Below are 27,559 nucleotides of genomic sequence, written 5' to 3' on the forward strand. Positions count from 1 at the left end.
GCTAATCTAGATCGATCTTGATCGGGCAGGTTGATATTGCTGAAAACTAATGACAATAAGAACATCAGCAAGATCGGTAACTTAATGAATCTACTAGGAGGATGCCACCCTTAGGTAGAGCCGATAACTTGACCTTAATCTAATTCGAGCAGTGAAGGTCGAACTTAATCGATGCAGCCATACTTGAACTAGATAAGAATCGATGCGCTATGGCGCTTGGCCGGTGGTGGCACGATCAGATGACTATATGGCCTCTTGCCACTTGGTGTACGACGGTTCAGACGTCGAGGACAACAGTGACACGGCAGCGGCAGCAGCGATAGCGGCACGGTCCCGAGGCCGTGGCACGGTAGCACAACGATGCGCGTAGCGAACAGCGCAGGCTACGGCAAAGGGAGGGAGGGAGAGAGAGAGCAGCGCAGCAGCGCCGCAGTGGCGATAGGGACAGCGGCACAGAGCGCTGCAGCGTGGCAGCAGTAGCGGAGGTCAGCCGAGCCGGGGCCGGCCAACGCCACGGCGTGGGTGACTGCAACCGGATAGTGCACGGCCGAGCGCGGCGTTGCTGAGCCAGGGCATGGTGACCGCGGCTAGAAGGCCCAATAGCCGCGCCTAAACGCAATTTAGACTATTAAAACTTTTAATTAGCGACTAAAACCATCACTAACACGACTAACCCTTATACCATTGCAAAGCACTCGTCAAGATGCAAATCACCAGGCCAAAACATGACACTAGTTTTTAATTCCATTTTTCAGGATTTGAATGCCAAAATGGCAAATCTAGGGTTCAGTTTGAACTAATAATCCTTAACACTTTTGCCTAAACTTTTAAAAAGGTCTAAACCCAATTTATTTCACCCAACAAGCATCTCATGCAATAGTCCATACTTTATACTAATCTTATGGAAACAAAATATTTAGGCACTATTTAATTAGTTTGCTTAATATAATTTGACAAAATTCGCACTATAAACATAAGTTCAAATGTTTGCCGACTTAACGAAAAGAGTTTATCTTAATTTCAAATTGGGATTTTGGAACTCCCAAAAATATTAATTAACAATATTTATTCTCAAAAATCCAAGTTGCATTTTGATCTGCTAAACTTACACTTCGAATTTTATTTAAGTACTATATACAAGTTATATTTTATTTTTGTTTATAAAAATTATTTTTTGTGCCGAACAATTAAAACGGCCTATCCTATTTTTCTTGTTAGGATTTTCATTAGCACTTTTATGCACTAAGTAAGTTAACTTGGGATATTTAGTTGAGTCCACAAAAGTGAGTCACATAGGATTCGTTTATTATTTTATGTGCGTTTTAAATTTTTAAAACCCAAAAACTTGATTGGCTAATCCCTCTTGGGCCTCAATTTCGGTGCTAAGCAAGCTCGTAACACCAGGGGTGTTACAACCCCTATGCGGTGCACCGCCCCTAGCTGTCTGGTGACCAACGGCTAGTTTCTAGCCGTTGAAATTTGACCATTGGAAGGGGCACCGTCGTGTCTGGTGCTAGGCACCGCCGTGTCCGGTGCCCTCGTAGAAATCAGCAGCTTTGCTCCAACGGCTATATTTGGCTTGGGGGCTATAAATAGAGGTGGAGCTCGGGCTTGGGCTAGTTGCTGAGCACCCTTAAGCCTTGGTCGCTTGTGTAGGTGTGCTTGGGAGCCCTCCAACTCACTTGTGCTTGCAAGAGTGAGATCCAATTGCGAGTGAGTGTGATTCTAGTGCGTTGAATCGTGAGGTTGCATCGAGTGGCACTAGGTGATCGAGTTGTAAGCCGGTGGTGCTTGTTACTCTTGGAGGTTGCCACCTCCTAAACGGCTTAGTGGCTTGTGACTCTGTTGAAACACGCGAGAAGATTGTGCGGTGCTCCGGAGGAGGATTTGTGAGGAGGATTGTGCTCACTCCACGGGGACCGTGAAGAGTAACTCTAGTAGAGCGTGTCAATGAACTACCCTCACTTTTGGGGTTGGTTCTTGTGGTGCCCGATGTGTGGGCTTGGCGGGTGATGCCAATTAGCCGTCGAACCATCAAGTGAGCGGTCGACACAACGGAGACTAGCGTGTTAGCAAGCACGTGAACCTCAGGATAAAATCGCCGTATCATCCTTGTCTTCCCGTTGATTTGCATCCCCGACAGTAAAATCCAGCACAGACGGTAAAATCGGATACTTAACCAGTAAAATATGTCACCACGAGCGGTAAAATTCAAGACTTAAGCAGTAAAATCTGTCACCAGTGGCGGTAAAATCGGATACTAAACGACAGTAAAATCCAGCACTAACGGTAAAATCGGATACTTAACCAGTAAAATATGTCATCACGAGCGGTAAAATCAGGCAACCAGGACGATAAAATCTAGCACTGGCGGTAAAATTCCGTACTTAAGCAATAAAATCTGTCGCCATTGGAGGTAAAATCGGATACTAATTGGCGGTAAAATCCATTACTGACGGTAAAATCGGATACTTAACCAGTAAAATTTATCGCCGGTGGTGGTAAAATTCAATACTTAAGCAGTAAAATCTGTCACCAGTGGCGGTAAAATCGGATACTAAACGACAGTAAAATCCAGCACTGACGGTAAAATCGGATACTTATCCAATAAAATCTGTCACCGGGGGCGGTAAAATCAGGCAACCACGATGATAAAATCCAACACTGGCGGTAAAATTCCATATTTAAGCAGTAAAATCTGTCGCCATTGGCGATAAAATTGGATACTAAACGACAGTAAAATCCAGCACTGACGGTAAAATCTGTCACCGGTGGAGATAAAATCAGGCAGCCAGGATGATAAAATCAATCACTGGCCGTAAAATCAGATACTTAAGAAATAAAATCTGTCAACAGGGTTGGTAAAATCAGGAAGCCAGGACGATAAAATCCAACACTAACGGTAAAATTAAATACTTAAGCAAGAAAATCTGTCCAGGGGGGTAAAATTAAATACTTTAAGCAGTAAAATCTGTTACCATGCGTGGTAAAATCTACACCAAGGACGATAAAATCCCAGGTTGTGGGGCGATGGTAGAATTTCATGCTTGTTTTTGATCCACAACTCCACAGCCTGCAAACGAAAAATCTGGCGAGACAGTTCGACCCGGTGACTGCTTGTGTTTTGAATTTTACCTTCATTGCTACTCCTCGCTGTTCAACACACCTTCCTCGCTGTTCAACGACCTGGTATACTTCGTCGGCCGTCGGCCACCGTACTTCCCATCCATACCTGGGTTCGATTATTACTATACTAGTTCTGTGCATGCTTTTTTTATCCACAACTCCACAGCCCGCAAACGAAAAATCCGGCAAGACAGTTCGACCCAGTGTGGAAGAGAGAACTGCCACAAGTGCTCGCAGCCTCATGAGCTTTGCATATGGCACCAAAAAATATTGTTCTTCAACTAACCAATCCTCATTTGTTGGATGATGGAGTAAGGTAAAACCAAGGAACAGTAAAATCTCTTATTTAGCAAGTAAAAGCTTTCTCGGGGGATGGTAAAATTGTAGGTTCTGGGACAGTAAAATAAGTGAAGGATGGTACAATCTAAGGCAAACCCTTGATAAAATGCTCGTTTCGGGGTGGTCAAATCTAAGTGCAAGATGATAAAATATAAGTGAACGATGGAGAATTTGTACAACCTTGTTTACTTGTGGCACACCAATAGCACATACATGTACAGCCTTGTTTACTTGTGGCACACCAATAGCACATACGAAAGTGCTAACACACAACTAGCCATATTATGAAGAGTGCATACAACTGCTAACACATTGTGATCCAAGAGCCATATTATGAGAGTTTATTACAACAACAAACACAATTTGAAACTCATGTGAGACTTCTACATAGCTCAAGAAGACTTGGAACATTCACGGCGAAAAGTCTTGGACCACTGTACAAGCTCTGTAAATAACAACAATAACCATCAGAGTACAACACATAACAAATAAAAAAACTCACTTGGTCCTTTTAACTTACCTAAAAATTAAGTGGCAACTTCAGTACCCAAAATGCTTCATGGCGTCCAGAAAATAACTATGTTAGGTCCATAGGTAAATAGGTAATATAAGTATATAAATAAGAAAATGGTGAAAAAAGAAGCATACATGCATAATAGATTGAACCATGCGGCGCTTTTCAATTTCAGTGATTTGATGTTCTATTGACACTGCTGCAACAAAAGTAAATGCGATCTCCTTCTCAAGTTCATCAATTCTGGCTCTGAACTCAGACAAATCTTTCATAATTATCCCCGATGAAATTTTATTGCTAGAGCATTGGTACTGGTGGCTGACACTACGTCCATTACTGATATAAACAAAAAAAACAGCTAAGTGATAGTGTCCATGATAATTTTCTCAATAACTAGACATATCCATAATTCTACCTTTTTGAGAAAAAGGGTTTACTCAGATAAATCAGAATGGTCACCAATTGTAGTCCAAACGTTGCTTGCAGCTACAGAGATAAATAAAACTTAAATTGCATCATGCACAGTCCATAGTTGTTTGCAGCTAATATAAGAGTAATCAACAAATCAACCAAAATTGCAACCATATGACCTACCAGGAAGATGTCTGTTTGCATATCCAGTAAATTTTTGTTCCCTCCTTTTTCCATTGTTTTTAGCATTCTGATATAAAGGAATAAACAGATCAGTAAACTCATATTCTCTAATACAAAGGAATAACTAGATATATTTAGATAAAAAATACCCTGTAATGATCTTTGATTTAAACAAGCAGACCAATGGCCCAATCAATGCTTGTAATGAAACAAAAGCTTCGAATTTCAGCTTCTGAGGGTGTACGAGGACCAACGCCCCAATCACTACTTGTGATCCAATAAAAGCCTCGAGCAACATCTTCTGAGCAAGGCATGAGACGCAGGCATCACTAATATGTTGAAAATCGCATGGATCCAGGGGATGCCAATTAAGCAAAATTTTCTTACCAATTTGGAGGGATTGATTGGAGCTTGCTGGATGCCGCTCGCCGCCACGCCGGCCTGACTGCCTGCGCCGGCCTACCTTGTGCCTGGCTACGCCGGCGGCTGCGCCTGTCAACGCTCGCCGCCTTGCTTGCCATCCCTGCCTGCCTGCGCCGGCGGCTGCGAATGTGGCCGCTCGCCGCTATGGGTTGGGAACGGGAGTTGGACGGGAATGCGCCGCTACTGGGGCTTCGAACATTTATTATGCTGGGCTAAAATCATCCACCTACGATGGTAAAATCTGATAACATAGCCTGGTAAAATCCAAGCATTGGGGGCATCAGACTCGGTCTGACGAGGTCTATACCTCTCGGTGTAAATTTGGGCACCGACCAGACCTTGGCTTTGGTCACTCGGTGCGGACTAAGTACCAAGTATGATCGATTCTAAGCGTTTAGGGAACTCTCTATACTCAGTCGGACTCGTGCGTTTTCTTGTGACCGGACCCGACCCTGCTGAGTCCGGTCGAACTCGCGTGCTTTCTTTGTGATCGGACTCAACCCTGCTGAGTACAATCCTAACTTAACTATCACGCCTAACCCTAGTGACCGTTGGAGATGGACGGCCAAGGTATGAAAAGGGGACACGTGGTTGGTTGTGGCCAACCAGACCATAAGAAGCAGACCTTGCTCAGAGTCCGGGCGTGTCTACGAGCTCCCAGCGGCTCTTTGAGCCAAGAGGATCTATAAATAGACTTGGGCCGTCTTGGACTCACTTTAGGAGGGAATCTTGGATCTACAATTTTTTTTGTTCTAGTGGTCCAATAGTATTGTTCAACAGTGTATGTTGGTTCTTGTGTTCTCATTCCGTAACAGGATAGTCCAGTTGTGTACCCAGATTTTATCAGCTTAGAACCCAGGATTTTACCATTCTTACCGGACTTGAACAAGCAACAAAACCGAAAACAGAGAAAGCACCTAAACTATAAGAAGATAAAGTTTCGTCAGACCATACAAATGCACAGTGAGCCATGCCAAATTCCGCCAAGTACACAAATGGAACCCAACCATACATGTCTAAATCATCCACACTAACACACGGTTTTATCATCCTCCAGCACAGGATTTTACCATCCCCGAACAGGAGATTTTACCATCTCCAATTACATGTCCACCCCGAACACGAGAACAGAAGATTTTATCATCTCCAATTACATGTCCACCCCGAACATGAGATTTTACCATCGTCAATTACATGTCCATTCATGCATCAGGAGTTGGCATTTTGATATCTTGTGGTATTGCCGTGACTGATGCATTTAGCTCATGATAGAGTAAGTATAATAGAATATTACTCCTTAGCACATCACTTCCTGTCTGCATTTTTTAGAGAAACAAGGAAAATCATGTTAGATGGTTTGCCAAATCAATTAATGAGCTGTAAATTGGCAAACAAATTACCTGTTCCAAGTAACAAGACCGATGCTTGCCGCCATCCGCATCATACAGCTTCGAGAACATCATGACAAAGAACGCGCAGTCATTGCTTCCAGGTTCTTGAGTAGATACATATACATATGGAAAGCCCCATTCATAAAATGGTTTCATTTTATTTTCTGTAAAAATCTGCAGCGCATCATAAAGCCCCGTCCTTATCTTAGAGTTGAATCTTTTGTGGTAAGTCGTCTTTTCAGGCTTCGTACAATTGAAGGAGTCCAATATATCGATTTGTTCTGAGCTGTAGTTGACAGCATATAAAGTCCAATGCTTCTCATAGCAGACGGGCAAAAAAATCTGTAGAGAAAAAAAACATACCGTGTAAGAATACTGAACAAGGGCTTTCAAATACATCTCTGGCTTTCAAAATTTGCTCGCTTGTGTACTTACTTGTCTGCAATTCAAAAATTGTTCGGCCTTGTAATGTGATTCGAGTTCTGCAACAACCGCTTTGATGTATGCACAATTCTTATCCTTACGGTACCCCTTCTTACGCAACAACAATTCCTGTGATGAGAAGATTAAAGCAACATTATAAGTGCACAGAAAAAAAAATCAATGAGAAGATTAAAGCAACATTGCACAGAAAATTTTCACTTACAGAAATTTTAGGATCCAGGAAAAGCCTGTAACCTGAATACTCTGGTCCTAAAGAATTGTCATCCTTCATGAGACACTTCATGTAGAACGATACCACCGTGTCTTCACACAATGTTTTGCTTTCAAAGCTCTTGGTAATATCTGCTCCAGATAGCTGCCAGATATCCGCAATAGTAGTCCCCATTCCTCCCGGAGGACTAATGAAGGTATGAGTGGTATTGGAAATCGAAATAAATGATTATCAGTGCAAGTTTCAAGAACTACTCAACTAAAAGCAACAGCTACAGGCAAAGAATGTACCTCTGGTACTTTTCGTTGTTAATTATATTTTTCAACACTACCAGTGCTTCACCCACAGGTGGTTCTTGGGTCCCAGTACCCTCCTTTTTGAAAGGGGAGATCAGCGGGGAGGTTCCTTTATATTTATCAGTTTTCGCCTGTGGCACTCCCAGTAACTTGGTTGTGTTATATGACTTCTTCTTTTTTGGTTTCCCTGCATTTCCAGGCCTGTTCTTCCTACTCTTATCACGTGCATTCTGATCATCACCCTCTGCGTCACCAGGTGCATTCTGATCATCACCCTCTGCGTCACTTGCATCCCCATCATCTTCATCACTTGATCCGTCCACATCATCTGAATCCCCATCTTCTTCACCATTTGATTTTTCCTCACCATTTGGGTTTTCCTCACTCACTTCCGCCTGTTCAAGTTTAGAACAATTGTGTTAGTTTTCTAATAGTATTAGTGACTCTGCAAATGTGTTGATGGCAATAGTAAACATACGCTGCTCTTGTGAGCTAGCTTTGCTTTCTTGCTATTTCTTTCATCTCCATCTTCTAGGCTCCTCTTCGTTGAATCCCCCTTTGTAAAGCTTTCCTTGGGAGTTTTATTATCTTGATGCTCAAGGAGGATCCTTGCAACTTGTTGGCGGCACCTGAGCACTGCATCCTGCATTTTTATCATAAAAGCCAGTTAGATGAGCCATTGGCACAATCAACAACGTTCCAAAAGAGAAATATGATAGAACTGCCAAATAGACCGTGGGGGCGGTCTGTACCCCACCGGCTGAGTTTTTTTTAATATGATACAACTGTGCAGTCACCGAAGCTTGTGATTGTGGAATGTTAAAGTACTAGTCACAGGACTAACCGCATCAATGTTGCTGAAATTTTTATCCTCAAATCCCAATATGTACAGAAGCATATGATAACCACAATCATTTCTACAAAATAACGATGTGAGCACGAATTGAGGTATGAAATTAGCAAATAGCTGAAAATTTTTACAGGTTTGTTTGCTTTTGAACATTTGGTGTTGAAATCTCTCTATCAGCTTTTAAACTAAGATGCTCTTTCAATGAGCTTATCTGCAAGACGGATATGGGTCAGTTGAGGCAGCTCAGGGTGTAACGAAACAGCTTCATATATTCTCGTTGCAAGGCATTTTAAGTTGAAAAAAATCTAACCAATGTCCAGTGATAATCTTGAAGGTTATCATATAGTGAATCAAGTACAGTTATAACTTCTGTCCGAAGTTCCACCACAACCAATGTCCAGTGATCACCTCGAAGGACAAGGACAAAAATCTACAAAAAAAATGAACCAACCAAATTATGGTGAAATACAAATAAATAGAAAGGAAAAAGTACAAACAATGTTGTATTCCTTTAAAACTTCTTCTGTAATCTCTCTTTCGATATAATGTGCTCTTATTTGCCTCTTTAACAATTGATCCTAGAAAAAAACGCCATGGTGAAATTAGATCACTAAACAGCACATTTCAAAAGCAGCAGCAGTAGCAGTAAAATCAGGCACCTAGAACGATAAAATCACATTTAGAAAGCAGTAGTAGTGCTAATTGGTACTTACAACAGCACATTGAGAAAGCATCTTCTTGTTATTCCATTCTTGGTTCCATATGTGGCAGAGAGCATCCACAATAAAGTTGGATAAGTGACCATGTGGTTCGAGGGATTTAACGAAATATAACTCACAAATATGATGGCCCTCTATGTCCACTACAATCTTTTCTTTCATCAGATTGATCAATTATTCATCTTGAATTTTGGCCTTCTGTATGATATGCTTGTAGATCTCAGACAAGCTACAATGTTCTACCACAATCTTCTTTAAGTCTTCATTATGCTGTAGCTGGAGGTTCTGTATTTTTTGAAATTCTGCCATCATAGCAGATCGATGACACCTCATTTTGTTGTCCAGCTCTCTAGAGAGAATATTCCCCTCATTGCCCCCACATTCCTCGACCAAAACTTGAACCGATGGAAAATTAAAGACTATTGAGTCTCCTGTCACCTGAAAGGCCAAGGGAATAAATAAAAATGACTGATAGCATTGATTTTAATGGATTTATATACACTAATCTAAAGTAGGGATTTGTCCTAACCGGTTGAATTCTTGAAGTAGGTTTCCTGACCATGGAGGGTTTGGGCTTGGGCTTACCCTTGCCCTTGCCCTTGCCCATTGAAACCTCAGGCACACTGTCCTTGACCTCAGGCACACTGTCCTCGACCTCAGCCACATTGACCTTGAGCTCGCCAACCTGAAAGGCCACCAACGTAAAGACAATATTTTTTTAATATTCCAATTCTGGAGTAGAAGCATGTTTGTTGGTGCACTTACCCTTTCTGCGATATTCACTTCTTTTGATACTTTAAGTAGCAGTTCCTTAATTTCTTTTTCACCGTAGAAATCAATGCGTGGAGGATCTCTCGAATTATCTTCCGGCAGAAAATTGTCAAGGAAACGTATCTGTCAAGCACAATTTACCATTAAACACAAAAAAATATTGTTTGTAAAAGAAACTACTTTAAAGATGCTCGCTTACCAACAACACAACTGTGCAACCCTCGATTGTGGCATTTACTTTATTTTCCTTTTTCTGCCAGGTAGAGAATTTATCCTTGAGATCCTTACAGATCAAATGGCACCAGTTCAAGTTGCGCATCAGTTCAAAGTTAGAGCACATCCATGCAGTCCTTGGATTGACATAATTGCTCAGTGTTGGCAGCAGCAACCTGGTGACCAAAACACAGAAGAACAAATAGACTTGCTTATCTGTATCCTCCTTGCTTTTTCTTATGTAGTCGATGACATGCTCGATTTTGATCTTTTTATCAAATCGATATTTGACTGCCCCATTTTTGGTCTGTTTAACTCTATGCAGCACGTTATAACCTTGATCTATCAGCTCATTGCAAAGATTGCCGTACGGTGCTCTATGATCTTTTGGCTTACCAAGGTTATGTTCCTTCCCATTTCCAACAGGGACAAGTACACTACCCACCCCCTGTGCTGTGACATCTATTAAACTGTGTTCCGAAACACGAATGATAAATGATTCATCATTCAAGCTAACGTCGGATAACAACATCAGAAACATGATTCCTTCTCTGGTACCAAGTCTCTTCAATTTTAAGTTCAACATGTTACTGAAACCAATGTCTGTCACTTTCCTTTTTGCTTGTGGTGTTAGAGCTTCAGCTGCCGCCATAACATCACCAGGTACACATCTCGTCGTTCCAGTGCTATTGCCCTTTTTAGTACCATGCAAAAAAAATTAGTTTCATTAACAAATTTTCATAGTCATGGCAAGCATCAACCAAATAATTTATGAGCCTGCTCGATTCAGATTTTTGAGCGGCTGCAGCTGCCGCTGCACAGCCAGCCGCACCTTAGCCGATCAGCTACAGCCCTTGCACTAATCTAGAATATTTGGACTATAATCTATGAAAGAGTAAAGTGCACTAACAATAAATGAGGGTGTACTGATTGTCTACACTACGGATATAGACAAGGTGCACATTGATTGTTGAGTGGACCGGTAATAGTGCATTTAAAAAAAATTCAAACCACAATAGGGGTAACCATGAAAATAAGTCCATGACAACTGAGAGTGTGGTACGACACAACAATTAGTCGAGACTTGAGTTGTATGATTTAGTTGATCTATTTGCCTGCTAACCCACTTATTTTTACCTTGGCAAAACTAGAGTCTCTTTGACTCTGGGCAACTTGACATAAGAGAGGGAGGGGATGCATGGATGTGGGCTATTTCATAGTTTTGGACTCAAATACATATAATCTAACTCGGTTATTCAATATACATATCTAATATGCCTACTAAACTATTAGTATTTTGCAAATATTATTGGGTGTGCAAATATGACATAACTAATATGACATGTGTAGGCCCGCCGCAGCTGTACCGAGTGAGCCATATAAGAAATGACAACATTAATTTATACTTTCAGCAACAGATAAATAGATTAATATAGATAAGCTTGGCATATGATTTCCTTTCATAAGATCCATATACAGTCCTTAAACAGCTACTGCACAGCTACTGCCATATCATGGTGGTCAAATCCTCAAGCTGATGATGAAATTGGCATGGTGGAAAAATCCTCAAGGTGATGATGAAATTGGCTGTTTACTGGTTGCACACGAATAGCACACGAAAATAGGAAATTGGCGCGTGCATAAAATCTTACCTTTTTCTCAGCCTCTAATGGATCCTCTCCATTTTCTGACTCATCTTCTGACTCACCCTCTACATACACTTCATCGTCTTCCATCCGTCTCGGAGAGGCAGAGGAGACCGCCGGACTAGCGTGGGGAGGCAGAGGAGACCGCCTGCCTTGTTCCTGGCTGCGCCGCCGCCGGACTGGCTGCTTCAAGCTCACCCGCTCGCCGCCGCGCCGCTACTAGGGCTTCAATCTCACCTGCTCGCCGCGCCGCGCCGCCGCCTTGTGCGGGAGTTTTTTTGTGAAACACTGAGCGCGAGTTTTTTGGGCCCTAAAATCGGTGGTTCGATACAACAAGTCGATAAAATCTATTAGTTAACCAGTAAAATCTGTCTTTTGAGGGACGGTAAAAACCTATGTTAGGCTACGGTAAAATGGTGTCTTTTGGATGGAAAAATCCAATGTGATGGTACGGTAAAATCGTGAGTTTGGGGCGGTAAAATCCGAGGTTGTAAAATCGAGGGCACGGTATAATCGATTAGTTAACAGTAAAATCTGTCTTTGGGGATGGTAAAATCTAAGGTTCCGGTACGATAAAATTAGCAGTACGGTACAATCGAACCACGGATTTTATCTGTCTGGAACTTCGGATTTTACCGTCATACTAAACGATTTTACCGTACCCCTGATTTCACCATTCCGGAACCTTCGATTTGACCGTCCACCAAAGACACGATTTTACCGTAGCCTACCGTCCTAGGCAATGCTCCCGGAATTTGTAACTAGATTTGTATTGAATAGCTATGAACTGGCAAGAATGAAGATATAAAACACAGAATGATTAAAAGTGTGTGTTTTAAGTTTGCTCCATTTTACAATCCCCCAAAGAAAATAGTTAACAGAATAGTTTTGATTGATTGATGAGCCAGGTTCCAGCCTGGTAAAATCCAGATTCTAGCCCGATAAAATCCGAGTACACATCATGAATAGAGTACTGAACATCATGAATAGATTAGAGTACTGAACATCCAACATGGACTGAAGAACCAACACCACCCTAAGAAAAAGGCATGATCTTAAACGACCTCCCAACACTTCACAAAATTAGAGTACTGAAGAACCAACACCACCCTAAGAAAAGAACATGATCTAATAGATAAAGTCAGAGCAAAGAAGATGACCGCAGCAGAGATCGCATCTCTCCAGTAAAACATGTTCTTCACCATCAGTTATGACCTCCCATCAGTTTGTTCACTTTTTTGTAGATCCAATAAATAAAAGACAGAGCAAAGAAGATGACCGCAGCAGAGATCACATCTCTCCAGATAAACATGTTCTTCAATTTGTTAGCTTGGTCTGCACTCACTTCTTTAATCTCTTTAGTTAGTTTGGCGTCTAAACCCTCAATCTGAAGATATGGGGCCTCACGATCTGAAAAAAAATCAAGACTTATTTAGCACTATAGCTTGTTAACTTCCTAAAATAAACGAACAGCGATATATCAAACCATTTTTATACTGCCTATTTGTCTAATACAAAAGCTTTACTGTGCAATGTCATTCTTGTTTCACTACATTCTTGTTTCAGTCATTCGCAGGACAAACTCTACTTTATAAAAGCTCCAAGAACTACTAGAATGCATGCCTAGTCCTGACTTCACTACAGGAGGGATGATCCAAGGAAATCAAGGGTACGGTATTTACTTGCTAGGAAGTGTAGAACATTTACCTTCAGGCACATAGTCTGTCAAGTAATCAATACCGTCCATACGATTTTTCAATTCAGTGATATCTGCCGTTAAAGCAACCAATTTTGGAGTCCAACTTAAGACTTCTGACCTTAAAACAGATGTGTCTATAACATGTGCCTGAACTGCTGCAGGTGCACTATTTCTTATTCTCTCAAAAATATATTCGTGATAGGGTGCCGGGTTATCAAAATACTCCTCATACTCCTTCAAGTCTCTGAAGAAAAAGCATAGGCGATGCTCATCCTGCATTTCGTAGAGATTAGAGATCACTGGCAGCAATTCAGAGAGGATCAATGTATTACAACCAGGGCAGGTAGTAAACAGGCACTTGCCTTATATGTGTTGGGCCTACACTTGAAGTAATATTTCTTTTTACTAGATATAAACTCCTCGACCGGTGTATGACAACCAGGGCAGATAACCAACAGCAGATGAGTACGTGTTCCATACCTAAATGATATACAAGGATAAAAGGACTTAGGAGGATATGATTCAAATCAAAATAGGTAGTGGCGCGGCAACGACGCGCAAGTTTTCTAGCAGCACGATGGTTCAAGAGAAGGAACCAATAAGATGCACGAGTTCGTTAAGCATACCTCATCAGATGATTCAGCATTGCGTGACCCGGGCTCATCATCTCCAAGTTCCATCCTATTTTAAAATCAAAATCAAGTGTTCCGTCAAATTTAAATTAAAACCCTAACTTGGATGGGAAGTGGGTATGCAGAAAAAAGGAGCGAACCTCGGGCTCTGCCGCCATCGATTCGAGCTCTGCAGCCGCCGAATCGATGCCCTGATGCTGCCAGAGCGAGAAGCAAGGCAGGCAACGGCAAGGGATCCAAGCAGAGCTTCAGGTCGCGGGCGAGACGAGGCGAGGCAAGCTCGTGCGCACCCGAGCACGGGGGACGGCAAGCGTGGGGTTGGGCTCTAGGTCTAGGTCTAGGTCGACGGCGACTCGAAGGAAGGAAGAGAAGGTTCTGAAAATGTGACTAAAAAAAGTTCCACAGCACAAGGCCCAATCAATAGGCGCACAGCCCACCTCGCCTGGTGGATGGTGACGGCAGCAAGTTTGCAATCCTCCCCAGGCCAGCCCACTAGGCCCACTCCTGTGGCCTCTCACCCGACACCCACTTCCCGATCCCTAACCCTAGTCGGCGTCTCCCTCACGTCGCACCGCCGGTGGCAACGCGGCGGCAGCGGCAAGCACAGGGGCAGCCGCCGAGCAAGGCAGCACCGCCATCACCGTCCGCACCACGCAGCCAGCCTGCGCGGCAGGAGCAGAGCAGCTAGTGGCCAGGGCTCCGCCGCTCCAGGCGGCAGCCGGTAGGGGCCACCCTGGCCGGTGCTAGGCACCAGGCTCCACCTCTCTAGGTCTCAGGTCTGCATCCTCCACCCAATACTTCAGTTCCTGGATGGATTTTTTAGTTCATCTCTTGCATTTGGGTTCATCTGCATGGGTTCATTTGGGTCCATCTGCATTAGGAAGTTCTGAATAATGTACTGTAATCACATTCACAAAACATTGTTACCAAGTACCGCTAATTAGTGCAGTTTGAGATAGGTATCCCTGACTTTGCAAAATTAGATATCTCAATAGCAGCTTGAAAAGTGATCACCTAACACTTGTACCTTGTATGAATATGAATCTCTGGCCTATTTAAATTCCATCTCTGTGTGCCCTTAGTTGTGATGTGTAGTCTTCAGTGTTAGAACCACTCACTATTTTAAGTTCCATATCTTTGTCCTGAGCGCAAATACTTGTTGTCCTTGATCTAGGTACATACAAAGAACACAAATACTTCTTTGGTTTTGGTTTTAACCATGCCTATCGTCCCCTGATTTTTAGTCCTCTAAACCAACTTTTTTCTTAGCAGAACTAGATCCTAACATGGCAACCCATCTATTTATGGAATATATGACTATGTCAATTAAGATTTATCACTCATGACAATGCCTATTTTCAGACCGTGAATAGATGAAAATCATCAATAGACTATGAATAGGTATACTAGACCTGCACACATAGGTGAAGATCATGCGGTTTTCCAACTGATCAGCCATGATCATAGAGCAACCAAAAACAGATACGAGCATCAACAGGTTCCCTTGTGGCTCATGTCCTTCTTTGACTCTCACATGTCCATGTCCTTGTCTGCATCATCATCTCCAGACTTCAGATGCTTGGGATGCCCATGGCCTAATGACATCTAATGACTTTCCGAAGAACATATAAAACAAACTACACATTATGACAGAAAGCAGGTAGTTGATAGTTGACCACACAATAATACAAGTTCAGATTCAAACTGCAGCAGCAGCCCTTCAATTCAAGTCTTTAAAAAGATAAAAAAAAAGTTCCAGCAGGTAGCACCGTAGCACACCCGGCAGTCCCAACAGCCCTTCAACATCACAGATTCAAGTCTTCATCTCCATCTCCATGACTCCATGAACCAGCAGTCCCAGCAGAACCTGAAGATGTATAGCGCAACAACTTAAAAACAGCACATTGCATAGGTAATGTACATTATTAGAAATTAAGAAGATAGAAAGAATACAACAGTCCTACATGATTTTCCTCAAAAAAAAAAGAAAAGTCCTACATGATCTTTAATCTTTAAGATGTATAGTGTGTGCAGGTGAGTCATCCCTAACTGAGATATGGGCAGGGGCCAGGGGTTGACAACAAACCAAAGCCCAAAGGTGTGTGTGGATGTGGGCTGGATAGCATCAGACAAAGATTGTTTCATGATTTTTTCCAGCTCAGAGAGAGGAGAAATGTAGGTATCAGTATCACTAATTTGCTACAGAAACCGGTACGACCAAAACAGTATAATGACAGGAGGAAGAGCAGGAACTCACCTAGAGACAACAGACATCACTGGAACTCTAGAGGTAGTTTATCTCGAGGTGTGTTCATCGCTAAAGGTGCGTGCACTATTCCTGATTTCTACAAAGATGAGAAAATGGAGCAGATCAGGTAAATGGAGCAGGTGCCTGTGAAATGGAGCAAATTAGCAAAATGGAGCAGGTGCTGCTTACCCACAACTCAATGAGGTGACATCTCCTGCCCTCATAGCCATCTATAGCTTCAAACCCAGCCAGAGTCATTGGGTCCTTTAGTGCAGCTGTAAATATATACAACTCAATGCCTTTGGAACCATTTTCTGCCATATACGCAACTGCAACTCTTACGGCTTCGGGCATCATGTATTCTGCCTCCGTGTTCGACACACTCAGTGAGTGACCACCACTCACTGGACCACCACTCACTGGACCTGAACTTGTGCCTTCACTAGCAGTGACAATAATGAATTTATCGAAAGACATCACGGTCAGTGATAGGGGTGCCCATGGATGTATGCTGGGATGCAAGACAAAACTTCTCATCAGCAATCTATATTCAGGAGTGGGGCAAAGAATGAGGAGTGGGGCAAATACCATCTGACGAGCTCCAGGGACTTGTGCTGACCATAATTGTTCATATTGATTAAGCTTTGTCCTAATCTTGGAAGCAGTCAACTGAACATATTGATTGTTCCCTGCAAAACGTAAATTCATCGATTTTGCAAGACCTTCTCAGAATTTTTTTTGTTCTTCTAATACGATTGAGTCTCAAGAAGAAGTTGTTCAGCTTCGTCCAACAGAGCCACTTCTTCATCATTCGTCCATATATGTGAGCTTTCGTTTGCTCTCTATATATCAAAAACAGAGTCAATAAAGAGACAGTGCATACAGTTTGTTTTCTTTTAGCAGAAAAAAATAGTAAACCTTCTTTTTCGCCATCCTCAGCTGACTGGGGGCAATTGAAGAACAGGATGAGCTGCCGCTTAGATTCGTTTGATGAATCTGCATAACTGCTAATCTAAAGTATTAGATGAAGCATTTCAAGCCCCAACAGAAGAAAGCACTGGAACTAGAAATGGGTAGGCTAAAGAATTGCTGCAGCGAAAGGATGCGAGTCTTACTAATTTGCAAGCAAAAGTAGCTGAGAAGGTTAAGGAGGAGGAGAAGAAGGTGAAGAAGAATTGCTGCTTCCCCATTTCACTAGTGGTTTTTTCTTTTGGGGTAATTCTGATTGCCTGTTGGTGCTCCCTTAAGCTCAATGACTCTCCTAGTCTTTTGGGGTATTTCTGATTGCCTGTTGGTGCTCCCTTAACCATTTTTAACCAGAACTTGCATTGACTATGTGTTGCTACACATAAAAATCAAAGTCAAAACATGATTTCCATAAAATTTAGGATCATGAAACTCTGCACAGTCATTGAAATGGCAATGGGCCGAGTTTTTTTTTGGGAGGCAATGGGCCGAGATGCGGCTGCAGGCTAGGACCGGGCCCAATTTATTTTGGCGGGCTAAGGCCAGCCCGATTAGGCCTGCTCAACGCGTGGCTCCTTCTGTCCGCCGCATTGATCGTCGCACCCTCCTCTGTCTTTCTACATCGGCAGTAGCCAGCTCCTTCTGTCCGCCGCGTTGAGCAGGGGCTCAACTGTCTTTCTACATCCACCGCCGTCGGGCTCCAAAGTACCAAGCCGGCTCCAACCATACATCGGTCTCTCCTCGGCACGGTTCTCGATGCCCGATGTCCCATCGCCATTGCTTCTCTCCTCTCTGCTCCTTCAGTCCGCCACGTTGAGCAGGGGCTCAACTGTCTTTCTACATCCGCCGTCGTCGGGCTCCAAAGTACCAAGCCGGCTCCAACCATACACCAGTCTCTCCTCTCGGCGCGGTTCTCGATGCCCAACGTCCCATCGCCATTGCTTCTCTCCTCTCTACCCCAATACATATACTACTCGCTCGCAAATGAAGAGGAAGCAACTGGTGGGTGCTCGACGCAGCGCCAGGCTTGCTCCGAACTCCGCCATCGAGCAACCGAAGGTATGTTTTCAATCTTGCCGGACGTGCTGCTATTCGCCGAACATCAGTGTTCTTTAGCCTACCCATTTCTAGTTCTAGTGCTTTCTTCTGTTCGGGCTTGAAATGCTTCATCTAATACTTTAGATTAGCGGTTGTGCAGATTCATCAAACGAATCTGAGCGGCAGCTCATCCTGTTCTTCAGTTGCCCCCAGTCAGCTGAGGATGGTGAAAAAGAAGGTTTACTGTTTTTTTTTGCTAAAAGAAAATAAACTGTATGCACTGCCTCTTTATTGACTCTGTTTTTTATATATAGAGAGCAAACGAAAGCTCACATATATGGACGAATGATGAAGAAGTGGCTCTGTTGGACGAAGCTGAACAACTTCTTCTTGAGACTCAATCGTATCAGAAGAACAAAAATTCTATGAAGGTCTTGCAAAATCGATGAATTTACGTTTTGTAGGGAACAATCAATATGTTCAGTTGACTGCTTCCAAGAATAGGACAAAGCTTAATCAATATGAACAATTATGGTCAGCACAAGTCCCTGGAGCTTGTCAGATGGTATTTGCCCCACTCCTCATTCTTTGCCCCACTCCTGAATATAGATTGCTGATGAGAAGTTTTGTCTTGCATCCCAGCATACATCCATGGGCACCCCTATCACTGACCGTGATGCCTTGGCCGATAAATTCATCATTGTCACTGCTAGCGAAGGCACAAGTTCTGGTCCAGTGAGTGGTGGTCTAGTGAGTGGTGGTCACTCACTGAGTGTGTTGAACACGGAGGCAGAATACATGATGCCCGAAGTCGTAAGAGTTGCAGTTGCGTATATGGCAGAAAGTGGTTCCAAAGGCATTGAGTTGTATATATTTACAGCTGGACTGAAGGACCCAATGACTCTGGCTAGGTTTGAAGCTATAGATGGCTATGAGGGCAGGAGATGCCACCTCATTGAGTTGTGGGTAAGCAGCACCTGCTCCATTTTGCTAATTTGCTCCATTTCACAAGCACCTGCTCCATTTACCTAATCTGCTCCATTTTCTCATCTTTGTAGAAATCAGGAATAGTGCACGCACCTTTAGCGATGAACACACCTCGAGATAAACTACCTCTAGAGTTCCAGTGATGTCTGTTGTCTCCAGGTGAGTTCCTGCTCTTCCTCCTCTCATTATGCTGTTTTGGTCGTACCGATTTTTGTAGCAAATTGGTGATACTGATACCTACATTTCTCCTCTCTCTGAGCTGGAAAAAATCGTGAAACAATCTTTGTCTGATGCCATCCAGCCCACATCCACACACACCTTTGGGCTTTGGTTTGTTGTCAACCCCTGGCCCCTGCCCATATCTCAGTTAGGGATGACTCACCTGCACACGCTATACATCTTAAAGATTAAAGATCATGTAGGACTTTTTTTTTGAGGAAAATCATGTAGGACTATTGTATTCTTTCTATCTTCTTAATTTCTAATAATGTACATTACCTATGCAATGTGCTGTTTTTAAGTTGTTGCGCTATACATCTTCAGGTTCTGCTGGGACTGCTGGTTCATGGAGTCATGGAGATGGAGATGAAGACTTGAATCTGTGATGTTGAAGGGCTGTTGGGACTGCCGGGTGTGCTACGGTGCTACCTACTGGAACTTTTTTTTATCTTTTTAAAGACTTGAATTGAAGGGCTGCTGCTGCAGTTTGAATCTGAACTTGTATTATTGTGTGGTCAACTATCAACTACCTGCTTTCTGTCATAATGTGTAGTTTGTTTTATATGTTCTTCGAAAAGTCATTAGATGTCATTAGGCCATGGGCATCCCAAGCATCTGAAGTCTGGAGATGATGATGCAGACAAAGACATGTGAGAGTCAAAGAAGGACGTGAGCCACAAGGGAACCTGTTGATGCTCGTATCTGTTTTTGGTTGCTCTATGATCATGGCTGATCAGTTGGAAAACCGCATGATCTTCACCTATGTGTGCAGGTCTAGTATACCTATTCATAGTCTATTGATGATTTTCATCTATTCACGGTCTGAAAATAGGCATTGTCATGAGTGATAAATCTTAATTGGCATAGTCATATATTCCATAAATAGATGGGTTGCCATGTTAGGATCTAGTTCTGCTAAGAAAAAAGTTGGTTTAGAGGACTAAAAATCAGGGGACGATAGGCATGGTTAAAACCAAAACCAAAGAAGTATTTGTGTTCTTTGTATGTACCTAGATCAAGGACAACAAGTATTTGCGCTCAGGACAAAGATATGGAACTTAAAATAGTGAGTGGTTCTAACACTGAAGACTACACATCACAACTAAGGGCACACAGAGATGGAATTTAAATAGGCCAGAGATTCATATTCATACAAGGTACAAGTGTTAGGTGATCACTTTTCAAGCTGCTATTGAGATATCTAATTTTGCAAAGTCAGGGATACCTATCTCAAACTGCACTAATTAGCGGTACTTGGTAACAATGTTTTGTGAATGTGATTACAGTACATTATTCAGAACTTCCTAATGCAGATGGACCCAAATGAACCCATGCAGATGAACCCAAATGCAAGAGATGAACTAAAAAATCCATCCAGGAACTGAAGTATTGGGTGGAGGATGCAGACCTGAGACCTGGAGAGGTGGAGCCTGGTGCCTAGCACCGGCCAGGGTGGCCCCTGCCGGCTGCCGCCCGAAGCGGCGGAGCCCTGGCCACTAGCTGCTCTGCTCCTGTCGCGCAGGCTGGCTGCGTGGTGCGGACTACGATGGCGGTGCTGCCTTGCTCGGCGGCTGCCCCTGTGCTTGCCGCTGCCGCCGCGTCGCCGCCGGTGGTGCGACGTGAGGGAGACGCCGCCTAGGGTTAGGGATCGGGTAGTGGGTGTCGGGTGAGAGGCCACAGGAGGCAAGAAGGGCTTAAATTGGTTGAGTGGGCCTAGTGGGCTGGCCTGGGGAGGATTGCAAACTTGCTGCCGTCACCATCCACCAGGCGAGGTAGGCTGTGCGCCTATTGATTGGGCCTTGTGCTGTGGAACTTTAGGCCAAGAAATCATAATCATGCGAAACGAGCAAACAGATGTTTCTCCTTGCTGGGCATACAAACAAGAAACATTTCTAGTGATTCTCGAGTAAAACGTTTCTCATCTAACCCATTTGGCAGTGATTCTATCGATTCTAGCAAGATCTGAAATGTTTATGGTTGCAAAAAATAGGGCATTAGGTACACATGTCGCGCCATTTTGCAAGTCCATTTTATAATACTCCCTCCGTTCCAAATTAGAAGACGTTTCACCCCTGGGTTTTAGATTAATAGCTTATGATTTCTTGTAATTTGGAACAGAGGAATTATTGTTGTCTACGGCCTTTTCCAAATTCATTTAGGTACACATGTCTCTACGCCCTTTGTGCAAAATGTGCTGCAAGTATATTTCCCAAACATCTGGTGCCCTAGCTGTTCTACATTTTAGCTTAACTGGAATGCAGCCTGTACTAGTTGCTTTGATTGGGTTTGGTTGCATGTGGTTCACCACCTTGTTGCTTGCTCACAGGAACTTTATAGAATTTCTTTAATTGTGTTTGATTTCAATTCAACATTTATCATTATGTTAAAGGATGATGTAACTTGGTTCCTATTTTACAATACTGAATATGTATCTTTGTTTTATATATTAGATCAGAGTTGGAACTATATTTTTAGTTAGCTGGTACACTTCTGGTAAAGTTGTAATTGTTCCTTCCTATCAATTCTAAATTACTTGGAAATTTTCAATTCTACCTATGGTAGAGTTATTTCTTATATGCTGATAGATTTACCTTTTAGCTTTTTGTTGAAGACCTTAGCTTTGTGTTGAAGACCTTGTAGTAATTCGTTTGTGTACACTTTATACGAATTTCAAGGTTCTCCTTAAGCATTTATTCTACTTTGGTCCTTTTTTGTGTCATTGGAGCTTTCGCTTTGATCACAGCGTAGGTAAGCTACTTGTTTGTTTTGAAAGCACAACTACTTCATATAAGTTTTTAATTCATGATCGATTCCAATTAAACATTTATCATTATGTTAGTATGTCTAAAGTTTATGTTTGATGAGAGGTGGAACTGTTATTTTAGTTAGCAGCTATACTTGAAAATTTTCCTTTCTATATCCATTTTTTCGTACTTGGAAATTTTTTATTCGTATTTGTGGTATAGTTATTTATTTATTCTTATGTAATTTTATTTCAAGGAAACAGTGTTATTTTTAATTGCATTTTCAATATAGCATTTAGATTACTAGTAAAAGATTATATAAAATATATTTGAATGGAAATGAAGGGCTGGCCCGGTGCAAGCGGTAGAGTCTTACCGCCTGTGACCGGAAGGTCCCGGGTTTGAGTCGCGGTCTCCTCGCATTGCACAGGCAAGAGTAAGGCTTGCCACTAACACCCTTCTCAAGACCCCGCACAGAGCGGGAGCTCTCTGTACTGGGTACGCCCTTTTTTATATATTTGAATGGAAATCATTTTATTTTTTTACCAGAAAGTGTATGCTGGTACTTGTGCTCAGTCCTTGTAAAGATTGGTACTTGTGCTCGGTCCTTGGAAAGATGTAATACTTGTGCTAAGTGAGTACATGAGTGGTCACGCTTGTGCTTATACTGACAACTATTTAAGCTGTAGCTTTTTTTGCGCTTGTGCTACCAGATGGTTACTTTGCTCATGTCATCTTCACTGCAACGCCACTGGCTGAAACTAAGGCGGGCAAAGGAGCAAATGGAGACGCCAACTATTGATTGACAATTAAAGTATCGATGAAGGATGTACCCAGTGCAGAGAGCTCCCGCTCTATGCGGGGTCTGGCGAAGGGTGTCAGTGGCAAGCCTTACCCTCGCCTGTGCAATGCGAGGAGACTGTGACTCGAACTCGGGACCTTTCGGTCACATACGGTAAGACTCTACCGCTTGCCCCAGGCCCGCCCTTCAAACTAGTAATAGAATAAAGGGAAAACATGCTGTAAAACTAAAAATTAAACAAAACAAAAATACCTAAAAATAGAAAGCTGCATTATGTGCTCAGAAAGATTCAAACCTGTTTTGGGTGAGTCTGTAACACCTCGGTGTTAAGCATGCACTAACATTCCATCCCTTGAACATAATCATCATCACCTCATGCATAAGCCTCATTCACGCATTTCATTTCGAAAGAAATGAAGTATCATTTCATGTGATGCTTAAGTTGATTGAAAATTTATTCATGTTTCAAACAATGTGAAATGCCATGCTCATGTTTGGATGCCATGATTCTTGTTTTCATCACTAAGATAGCTTATAAATGTTTAGGATACAAATTGGAGCCAAGTTCATATTCAAAGTTTTGCCAAATTTTGCTTTTAAACAATTCTTCAAAATTAGTGTTTTGAATTAATATTGATGTTTATTTTGTAATTCAAAATCTATTTGGAATTGGACTGTGGTCATAAAAGCAAAGTTGTAGATCTTGAAAAATGGAACAACTTTCATTTTTACACCAACTTTTGAAACTGCTTTAAAATTGATCAAAATTTGCATTGAAGGAAATGGGATAGAAAATAAATTAAAAAAAAAATCACATTTCACATGAATGGGCCGCAGCCTCGCTTTCGGCCCAAGCCGCTCACGCCGTCCCGGCCTGCCTCCGCGCTGGCCCGCTCACCCGGCCTGCCTTAGCGCTGCGCCGCGCCTGTTCCCGCGCGCCGCGCCCGACCGCGTCAGAGCCGCACGGCAGCCCCGGCCTGCCCCACGCCCTCCTGTCGCGCCTTCACCTGCCCGACCGCGCTGCGCTCCTTCTCAATCCCCACTTCACTCTCTCGCTCGCTCAGCAGCAGCAACAGCCGCAGCAGCGCTCGCTCCACCGCGCGCCATCGCCGGCGTAGCCGTTCCGGCCACGCCTGACCACCGGAGCCCGCTACATCTTCGCCACGCCTTCGCCACGCCTTCGCCTCCACCTCGCGCAACCAGTGCTCGCGCCAGTTCGCTGTGGTAGGTCTTCTCCGGTCGGGAATTCCTCGTCGGAGTGAGCTCCTCCTCGCCGGAGCTTGGCTCCGCGCGGACAGCCTCGCTCCGTTTCCTCTCCCGCCTTCCTTCCTCACGCACGAGCACCGCACTACGTCGCCGAGTATCCCGAGCACCTCCTCTCACCGTGCCATGGCCAGGGACGCCTCACCGGCGACGACCCGCGCCGCCACTCCGCCATGCACGACAGCGGCAGGCTTCCCGTGCTCCTTGGCCCATGCCACGAGCACCGCGGGGTTCGCGCGGGTGTGGGGAGCACGCCGGTCACCTTCGCCGGACCAAAGACCTCACCGTCGGTGAGCTCTCGCCGTCGGTGATCTCCTCTGTTTTGGTTCGGCTGACTGGTGGGGTCCCGCTAAACCCCGGGCCCGTTTGTCTGTCCCTGTGTGTGTTCACGCGTGTTCAACTCCGGGTGCACCCAGCATTTTCGTCGGCTGATTTTTGGAAAGGGTTTAAGAAATGATTTTTCAGATTTCTATTTAAATACTTTGGAAAATGTTTGTGTACTCATTTTGGCTCCAAATTTGTTGAAACAAATTTTGTTGTGTTCTTTGTCACCAGATCTACATGATAAAAATATTGTATGTCATTTTTTAGATACTTTTCTGTAGAGCTTTATTTAATTCTTGATATTGCTGATATCTTGTAAAATATGTAGTAAAACCTATATGTATCAGAAAATATGCTTCCAAGTTTGTTACTCTTCTTGTGTAATGTACTTTCTAGGAAAAATATATGCCATGCATGTCCTGTAGAAAAATTGTGAGATGTAGTTAAAGTGCCTTTAATGGCTGATTTTTGTTATTTTTGCTAGAGAGCAAAATTTGTATAAAACATGCATGTGATAATTTTTGTGCAATGATTATTTACTGTATAGAACATAGGAAAAATATTACATCTGTTGTTTGACACTTTTCATAATACAAAGTATTTTCATATTCATAATTATGCCATAGCTTGTCATTTTTGTGTAGGCTACTCCACTTATTCAAATGTCATAAAAATTTAATGGTAGGCTACTTAGGGTAGTACTGTGCTATGGTAATTTTCTAAGATTTTTCTAAGCTATAAAAATAGATGTTGCTATTCAAACCTATTATTAATTAGGGTTTAATCAAATGTTGCTTTATGCATGATTAAGAAATTAGTGAAGCTTTGGTGTATCTTTGAAGCATTTAATGAGATGTGTTGACTTAGCATCTTAATAGTAGAAGAGAATGCAGTAGATGGCATGTTCTTATAGTACATGTTCTTGGATAATGTTGACTACCTTGCATGCAAGCATATTCATTGTGTTCATTTCATCCGATGCACCTTTTGCATAAGCACTTACGCACCTATATCATACAGGATCGCAAACCGAGAGCCTAGTCGTCATACCCGAGGAGCCCGAAGAGCAGCTCGAGGTGCAGCCATAGGAAGTGACCGAAGCAGACGAGGAGGACGTTGAGGAACTTCCGGAGTGCCCCGATCACCGCCCGAGCTCTTTCGAGAGAGGCAAGCCCCGAAGCATTTTTCTCCCCGGTTTGCAATTATTAATTAAATGCTTTACTTTAATTGATGCATTACGTCCAGGAGTTGTTTGCAACCATTGCTGCATTATACCTTGTCTACCTTTGTTATACTATATCCTTGTTACCCTGGTATCCGCAGTCGAGTCAATGCTTAGCTGGCTCAGACCGGTAGAAGTCGGGTGATTTTCTGTCACCTGCGAGCTATAGATGGTTACCTGGATCTGCTTGGATAACTATGTAGTCATGGTATAACTAAGTGTTAATTTGAAGTTGAGACCGGACAGAGACTTACAGAGTTTTGGACTGTAGTGCTTTCCGTCTGTGTCGATTAAGGACCGACCGTTGTTGGGCCTCGAGTCATGTTGAACGCATGCCTTACATTTAGCTGGCCGAATAAAGTACCTTTCGACCGCGAAGCTAGAGATTATTCGGGCCGAGTAGATTGCCCGCAGCGCACTGTACCGGAGCAGGTGTGGTAGGACACGGGGGCGCGATGATAAGACCAAAGGGCAGTCGGTCGGCCCCTGGGTACATGTGGTTCCTGGCAAACTCAAGATTTTCCTGGATAGTTGACTCAGTGACCGATACCTCACTTTAGCGGGTGAGTGAGGTTTGTGTAAGGAATAAATCACCAGCTGGTTAGGAATCGATTCAAATCACCATCGCTCCTGGATAGTGAGCACTTGACTTGAGTGATTTCATCGTAGTAATGTTGATGGAACACTTGGACAGTTATAATGAATATGACATTATGAAAGTTGTTAATGATCATTGGTTATCATTATTTGCTTAATCACATGCTTGCTCTAGTATAGGTGCAAATGTAGTCGACAGCTTAATAATAGTTAACTTGACAATAATACTTTTGGAAAGGTTCTTGAAATGCTAAAAATGCCTCTTTTTGCAAATGAGTCAGCTACCCTACTATAAAGCCATTCATAATCCTTGGTGTCACTTTATTTTCGATTATGTCGGGTAAGTCTAGCTGAGTACCTTCTTATACTTAGGGTTTTATTCCCACTTGTTGTAGATGGGTAAATGTATTGCGGCTACTGTATCAACTGCCTTTATCCTATGATGGGTGATGCTTAGGACCATGGGCATGGTCATTCCTTACGTCTCGTCTAATGCTTTTGTTGGAGATGATCATTAGCTGGCACTATATTTGAACTCCGTGTGAGTGTGTGTGGTTTTGAACAAATGGCTTCCGCTACTTCTATTTGAACTCATTTTGTAATAACTATGTTTAAACTCTGATGTATCTGAGATGCGAACTTTTATGTAATATATGATGGTGACCGCTAAACTTATTATGATCTTGGCTGGTATGTGAGTTGGTTTGAAATCCTTCATGATTTCACGGACTACCGGGTTATACGGGCTTAAGTTTGCTAAATCGTCTACTCTGGCAGATGATTTTCTTACTTAATTTCTTATAATTGGTCGGTTCTGTTACAGCTGGCATCAGAGCATGGTTTAGCATGTTACTGTTCACAAGTGTATTTAAAACAAAAAGGCATTTGAAAAACGTGATTTCTAAACTAAAAAGTGTGCCAGTGGTCATATCCTTTATGCCCAGTTAAGGACTCTAGGTGGCTTAATTAAGTACTAACTTGGGGTTCTTGCATCATATTTCTTTTTCGTTGCTCATACGGCGTGCTATGTATGAGTGCCACTTGTTTGAGTGGTAGTGTATGGATCATTTGCCTCTACGCATCGGTAAGTGTGAGCTGTGAGAGCATGATCGGATACACCGCCGATCTAGGGTGAATGCTTATATGATGCTGGAGTAATTACATGTTCTACACATATTTTACAAAGGTATCTCATGTGTGGGTATTCCGTCTGTTGAGGCGATGCCATCAATAGGACGATGGTTCGGGTAGTTACTACCGTTGTACACGTATCTAGGGATT

At 42.9% G+C, this 27,559-nt stretch overlaps 2 protein-coding genes across 4 annotated transcripts; both read right to left on the reverse strand.

The window, feature by feature from the left end:
* Positions 1 to 6,795: 6,795 nt before the first annotated feature.
* LOC136544704 (uncharacterized) lies at positions 6,796 to 8,922 on the reverse strand. The gene is made up of 9 exons (XM_066536768.1): positions 8,902 to 8,922; positions 8,686 to 8,766; positions 8,499 to 8,618; positions 8,320 to 8,399; positions 8,183 to 8,255; positions 7,817 to 7,981; positions 7,333 to 7,733; positions 7,034 to 7,229; positions 6,796 to 6,939 (listed from the first exon to the last, which is right to left on the reverse strand). The coding sequence occupies exons 1-9, from the start codon at positions 8,920 to 8,922 to the stop codon at positions 6,796 to 6,798; spliced, it is 1,281 nt and encodes a 426-aa protein (XP_066392865.1).
* LOC136547524 (uncharacterized) lies at positions 7,843 to 11,836 on the reverse strand. Of its 3 annotated transcripts, none has more exons than XM_066539469.1 (8): positions 11,544 to 11,836; positions 9,878 to 10,585; positions 9,673 to 9,801; positions 9,437 to 9,592; positions 8,902 to 9,345; positions 8,686 to 8,766; positions 8,183 to 8,618; positions 7,843 to 7,981 (listed from the first exon to the last, which is right to left on the reverse strand). In XM_066539469.1, exons 1-5 carry the CDS (start codon positions 11,625 to 11,627, stop codon positions 9,082 to 9,084), a joined length of 1,341 nt encoding a protein of 446 aa, XP_066395566.1. In that variant the 5' UTR covers positions 11,628 to 11,836; the 3' UTR covers positions 7,843 to 7,981; positions 8,183 to 8,618; positions 8,686 to 8,766; positions 8,902 to 9,081. The 3 variants fall into 3 exon arrangements, with proteins under 3 accessions (XP_066395566.1, XP_066395568.1, XP_066395567.1); XM_066539470.1 differs by lacking the exon at positions 7,843 to 7,981 and having other exon boundaries at positions 8,291 to 8,399; positions 8,499 to 8,618; XM_066539471.1 differs by lacking the exon at positions 8,686 to 8,766.
* Positions 11,837 to 27,559: the final 15,723 nt, after the last annotated feature.

Source organism: Miscanthus floridulus, chromosome 3, assembly GCF_019320115.1.
Source record: "Miscanthus floridulus cultivar M001 chromosome 3, ASM1932011v1, whole genome shotgun sequence".
Taxonomy (NCBI): domain Eukaryota; kingdom Viridiplantae; phylum Streptophyta; class Magnoliopsida; order Poales; family Poaceae; genus Miscanthus; species Miscanthus floridulus.